The 6,570-nt window shown below is 40.5% G+C and overlaps 1 protein-coding gene across 1 annotated transcript; it reads left to right on the top strand.

The window, feature by feature from the left end:
• Positions 1-224: 224 nt before the first annotated feature.
• On the top strand, positions 225-4,225 carry CHCHD2 (coiled-coil-helix-coiled-coil-helix domain containing 2). The gene is made up of 4 exons (XM_006918509.3): positions 225-393; positions 1,943-2,189; positions 2,966-3,122; positions 3,923-4,225. Exons 1-4 carry the CDS (start codon positions 344-346, stop codon positions 3,931-3,933), a joined length of 465 nt encoding a protein of 154 aa, XP_006918571.1. The 5' UTR covers positions 225-343; the 3' UTR covers positions 3,934-4,225.
• The last annotated feature ends 2,345 nt before the right edge of the window (positions 4,226-6,570 follow it).

Genomic DNA, 6,570 nt, shown 5'->3' with positions numbered 1-6,570 from the left:
GAAATCTTTGAAGGAAGCAAACTGCTAGCGTTTCTGACTCATGCTTGCTCAGACGACAAGGTTTGCCTGACAATCACAGGCACTTCCGGTTTTCTAAACAGCAGGAGCGCCTAGCTCCTGACGGCAACTGCGCACAACGAGACGCCGCCATGACGCCTTGCTATTTCAGTGACCTTCAGGGCCCGAGGAGACGTTGGCACACGGAAGGCCCTTGCCTGTGTGCTGATTGGTCGCGCGCTGAGGCCGGACCCGCCTCCCGTCTTCCTCTCTCTACCTCAGCAGAAGCCGCCGGGGTCTTCTTGGAGTCTAACTGTTGTAGACGCCCACCCGCTGTGCAGTTGCGATGCCGCGTGGTAGCCGAAGCCGCACCTCCCGCATGGCCCCGCCGTCCAGGTGAGGCCACTGCAAGGTTTGGGGCCCTGCCGGCGCCGTTACGCAGAGAAGGCAGTGCTAGGTCGCGGCCGGCGGAGACCGTGGACTAGGCCGTTCGAAGGCGGATACGGCGTGTACCCGTCTCCGCCTGTCGCAAGATGGTTGTAAATGGGCTTTGGTTAGGTTCTTTTAGTGGCAAACTTTCTAATTTCGAATGCCCATAAATTATTGCTTAAAATACCTCATAGCTCGTTTTAATTTAAAACAGGCAAGTCATAAAAAGAAATGGACATTTGTAAGTGTAAATTGGTTGAAATATCAAAAGTAGCAAAGAAAAAAAATGTAGAAGAAAGGTAATTGGGGAAATGACCGAATTTCAATTCAGTGAATAATGTGAGCACCTGTCATGAGCAATGAGCCTTCCATGGGCTCGGCCTAGTATTGGACACAGTCACTAAGGCCTTCACGTGTACATGACGTTTTCTCGTTCATAAAATACTTTTTATGTGCCAATTACATTTCATGGTAACCCTAAAGATTAATGTTATTCCTAATTTACAGAAATAAGGAAACTGGAGACTCAGGATAAGTGACTTTTCCAAGGTCATGCCTCCACTAAGTAGGAAAGCCAGGTCTCAGACCCTAGTTTTCTGAAGACCACCAATTGAGGGCATTTAGCACGGACCACATGGCTTCTCTGGGTGGATTGTGTTCAGGTTCACTTATCGAAAGAAACTTATACTCAAAGGATATGAAACCATATTTTATAAAGTTATGCTAGATGCCATTTGATAGGAAGTGAAATCATAAACTCTTGACCTGGCTTTATTTGGGAGAAGAACACCCAAGGAAACAATCTAAAAAATGGGCAGAGGGAGCATAATATATGTGATGATTTTTAAAGCAGCACAGGACATATTAGTGAAATTGTTGAAAGCATCCAAATTTCCTACAGATAGGAAATATTTGAAATTAATTTTGATATAACAGTTCGAGCAAGTTACTTCTACTTACTGGGCTTCAGTGTTCTAATCTGTAAAATGAAGGAATTGAACTAGATTATTTCCCTAGATGACTGTCTGCAGATCTTCTTCATTAAGATGTTACCAACTCAGGGAGACTTCCCTTGACTATCTTAAAATTGTGACATTCCACAACATGCTCTCTCTTTCTCAATATTTTTTCCTTCACCCTTAATACCATGTGATGAATTCTGTAAGGATATTTTAAACTTACTATTTTACAGTTTTCGCAAAGTACTAGAATAACTGTTCTTTAAAGATACTGTGGGCTATGTGAATACATGGAAATGATTTCTTAAAAAGCAAGAAAATAGTTTATACTTGGTGATTACAACCTTAACAAAAGGTTAAAGAGATAAAATGATGTAATAAAATAGCTCAGGGAATTGTGTTTTGTAAAGTTTTCTTGTACGTATATAGTATTTGTGTTTAATGATTTAAAATGAAAATCCTGTATATTATTTTAACATACAGGGTTTTTTTAAGTTGACAATTTCCAAATCTGATTGGAAGTGGAACTTCATATTCTTTGTTCTTTTCTTTTACAGCCGGGCACCTCAGATGAGAGCTGCGCCCAGACCAGCGCCAGCAGCCCAGCTGCCAGCAGCAGCTCCACCATCTGCTGTTGGCTCACCTGCTGCTGCACCCCGGCAGCCAGGTCTGATGGCCCAGATGGCAACTACTGCAGCTGGTGTAGCTGTGGGCTCTGCTGTTGGCCACACGCTAGGTCATGCCATCACTGGGGGCTTCGGTGGAAGTAACACTGAGCCCTCAAGGCCTGACATCACTTACCAGGTAAGATTTTGGGCAGGGTTTTCCTTCAGTGGTGTATTTTATGAGAAAGCCTAATATTTGTAAGTTCCTTATATAAGTAAGAACTGTCTATAATCTTAGAATCCACAATGTTGACAGAAAATGTTTTTATTATCAAAAGTCACATTTAACAATTTAGTGCTTTAGACATGCGTCAGCAAGTACTATACAAATTATCTTCTCAAGTTGTAGAATTATAGTAGCTCAACCTGATTCACTATAAAACAGTCATTTCCCCCTTATTTAAAATATTTTGTCTTGATTACCCTTAACTAATTCAGTCTCAACCTAAGTTAAATATTCAAAAAATCTCTTTAATAGCTCTTTGCTCTCTGGTCTCTTACCTGACATTTGCCACGCCCCCTCTTTCTGAGGTATGTGAATTTTCTCCTTTAATGAGTGTGGGTGTGTATTCTGTTGTATTTCTGGTGTACTTGAAACTCTCATCCATGTATTTTTCTATAATAATCCCGTTTTATCTTCCATGAAATTTCACTTAACTACTGGTCTATAAATGCCCAGATAACCATTTCACTTAATTTACATCTTTGTTCTTCAATCTTTCTGATTACAACTGGAATTTTTTTAAAGCTTATTTTCTACTTTGAAAAAATTTCACTTTCCATATTATTGGATGGAAACTTTAATTTGCATCTGAGTTTAGTTCCCCAGTTAACCTCAAAGACAATGGATACTACTTTGTTCAGTTATAAATCTCATTTCCTTTCTAAACAGTCCTGAATGTTATGTCTTTGCAGGAGCCACAGGGAACCCAGCCGGCATACCAGCAGCAGCAGCAGTTTGGCCCATGCCACTATGAGATGAAACAGTTTTTGGAGTGTGCCCAGAACCAGGGTGACCTTAAGCTTTGTGAGGGTTTCAGCGAGGTGCTGAAACAGTGCAGATTTGCAAATGGTAGGTGATAAGTCAATCCATGACTGAACTTGCATATTGTTGATTCATTTAATTGTGCTCCTGGACCCTATAGAACTTACGGAGTCTGTATTTAATAAATTCAACTGAAAGTTAGAGGAGATTTAATAATCTAACTTCTAACAAGGAGCTGGTCCAGAGGTATCTTAATCTTTTACCAGTTATGTTCTGAATCTAATTCTTCCTTAAGCAGGTACAGATTAGTGCGCCAGATTTTTGTGTGGTTAACTGCACATTTGTGATCTTAAAGCAATGAATATAAAATTCTGTTTTCAGCAAAGTCCAGGAATTCACATAGATTCTGGTATGTTATTGGTATTCTACGTGCCTCATTTAGGAGAGACAAGATTTAGGTGCTCTGGAATGTTAACTTGTTTTAACATAATTTCTGTCAACCTAAGAATTCACGATCTATTAAAATGCTTATTTTCATTTTCCCACCTTCATTTTGGTAGGACATAGGGGAGAAGTTAATCCTTTCAGGTGGTTGAACTGTGAAAGGGAAGTCTGAGTTTCAGAATTCTTTGATGAAGCTACATCTAGTACCAAAGTGGCTGTGTTTCTGCTTTAGGACTCTGTCCCTAGAAGCACATGTGTCCTGCCTTTTCTCAGTTGTGGCAGGTTTGGAGCTGAAGTTTTGTTGATCGCAGAATGCCTTCAATAATTTATGAAAGAAACTAATAACTCTGGGCTTTTTTCCCCTCTTTTCATAGCTGGTAAGTTTTCTCTCTTGTTAAGATTATACAGCAAGTGCTCTATTAATGTACCTTTTTTGTTTGCAGGATTAGCCTAATCAAGAAGTTCAAATTGAAGACATGGAAAATCATCTCTCACGACCAAGTTAATTTAGTATAAAAATATAATGGATAGTGAAAGTATAAAGTGTAAAACCACCAGTTAAACCTCTCTATTATTAATAGCTTCCTTGCCTCAGAATTGCAGTGGAAGAGAGTGTTCATACTGTATAGTTCATTGAGATGGTATTGAGTTTGGGGTTGGGCAGATGGTTTTGTGGGCTCCTTAAACCAGGTTTTGTGATGTTATTTGTGAATCGATTAGAATAAAGTGATTTTCTTCCAAAATGATGTCTGATAAATGTAAGGTCGTAAATTAAATACTGTATATGCATGCTGAACATATGCATTTTGCAGAACACAATCATCGTGTCTTTAAGTTTATCTAGTTTATAGTCTCTGGTATTAGCATCCACCCAGAGCATCTGGTAGAACTCCCTGAGGAACTTTTGTAGAGAAACAGTTATGTAAAGAGGAGCTCACTAGCAAATATGCTGCTCATTAAAAGGGTTCCACGTACTACAGGCCTTTGGAGTCAATGTTCAACAAACTGAGTAGTAACAGGAAACTTTAAAATAAGTAAAATGGGGGGTGGTTCCATAGAGTAGTGGTTAGCATGTCTGCTTTACATGCAAAAGGTCCTGGGTTCAAGCCCCAGTGGAGCCATGGTTCATACTCCTGGTGCGTCAGGCCCTGAGTGTGTGCCAAGAGCATGTGGGAGGAGACGCCCCGCCTTCAGAGATCAGGTCTTAAGTGGTAGACCACAACATCTGTAGGTCAGGGGTGGAAGTGGGGGCGGGGGGAGGGATTAAAAAAAATAAGTAAAATGTGTCCCCTGTGACCAGGCCAGCACTACATGTCACTGTTCCCCTAGAATATCTAATTGGTCAGAGATGACAACCATTTTATTAATGCAGGCAGTTTCCCTGCAAAAGTTTTTCTTCAACATAGGCATTGTAATTTCCTCATCCTGAAAGACTCATGCTAACTGCATTCATCTTAAGGAGATGGACTCAATTTATTTAAAGTGCATAATTTTTTTTAATGAAGCAAGCTCCAAACCTCAAAAAACTGAAAATTTCATAATTTCTTAGGAGTCGACTGCCAAGTTTACATTATGCTCCCGCAGTTTTCTGACTTTCAAATGTACCTACCGTTCATAGGTTCTATTACCTGTTTTTTTCCCCTCCAAGTTTCAGAGACCTGTATTACTGTGAGGTGAGAGGTGAAATTGAATGAATTATTCAGTTGCTGCCTCCTGTTTCAGCTGTGTTCTTAAAGTGCCCACTCTGTACCTAATATTTAGTTCCTGAAAGGATCTAAGACTGCCTTGCCCTGAGCACCTGAATGAACACACACAGTTTACTCTTGGCAAGTCCCCTGAATATTCCCTCCTGGGTCCATCATTGGGCTCCTTTGCCCGTTTTCCTGGAGGCTTATAGTGTTAATTCCCCTTATGTCTAAGGCATGATGGTATATAGTGGGTACCCAAATATTGTTAAATTAGTGAATCAAAGGAAAATGAGTCACCGAAATCAATTAAGTGTAAGAGTCTGGCTGGCCTGGCCTCTTCCTTGGTGGAACCATGGTTCCACAGAGACGGGCACAGGGAATAACTTAATCAGTGCATTGGCCTTTTGCCCTAAGGTCAGAAGGGATTTTGTCATGCGTCGAAAGTATATACTAGCAAGAGTCAACTCTATACCTTAGGACCAAAAAAAAAAAAAAAAAATGAGCTTATTGACAGTAAGTAAAAAAGGAGGAGATTGAGGTGTTTTCATACTTGGGAGCCAGATGATGCATCTCAATTTCCTCTAGCAGTTCAGCAAAGTATTTCCCCAGAGTGAAAAGGAGATGGTCAGCATGATATAATAGAGCACTTGGGCCCACAGCCCTCTATTCACCTATTTGGTAACTTTGAGCAAGTTCATTCTCCAAATTGGCTAATACCAGAGTTTTGAGGTCCAAGTGAGAGTGTATATGAAGTGCTTTGTAAAATGCTAGTTAAATGGGTGTTTATGGGCTCAGCTGTGAAGCATTGTATTACCCCTCATTTTGCATATTAGAATTAGGGGTTTGAAAAAAGTTTGTTTTAGAATAAGACACAATAAACAAGTGTCTACTGTGTGCTAGCATGTTGTGTACATTATTTTCAATTCTGTCAGCCTCATACTGCTGAGAACACTCACCCAAAGAGCCCAAAGTCACACACACAATCCATATGCTTTTCCTGACACTCAGAACTCTTCCCAGTAGAAACTGCAGCCTGAAAACAAAAATGAATTAAGAGTGAAACAGTGGGGATGGCTCCATAGTGTACTGGTTAGCACTTCTGCTTTACACGCAGAAGGTCCTGGGTTCGCACCCCAGGTGGAGCCACGGACGATACCCTGGATGCACCCCGCTAGCCTGTGAGAGGAGACGCCCCGCATTCAGAGATCTAGCTTTTAAGGGGAAAGGGCAACATCCATAGGTCAGGGGTAGAAGTGGGGGTGTGGGGGGAAAATAAAGAGGGGAAAAACCATAAATTAAAAAAAAATAAAAATTAGGAATATAAATAACGAGCTAAGAGAAAATAGGAAACAAAAAAATATATTAAAAAAATAAAATGTTAGATTGTCTACATTGCTGAGATA

Source organism: Pteropus alecto, unplaced genomic scaffold, assembly GCF_000325575.1.
Source record: "Pteropus alecto unplaced genomic scaffold, ASM32557v1 scaffold68, whole genome shotgun sequence".
NCBI classification, from domain to species: Eukaryota; Metazoa; Chordata; class Mammalia; order Chiroptera; family Pteropodidae; genus Pteropus; species Pteropus alecto.
This window is presented reverse-complemented; position numbering and strand designations above follow the sequence as displayed.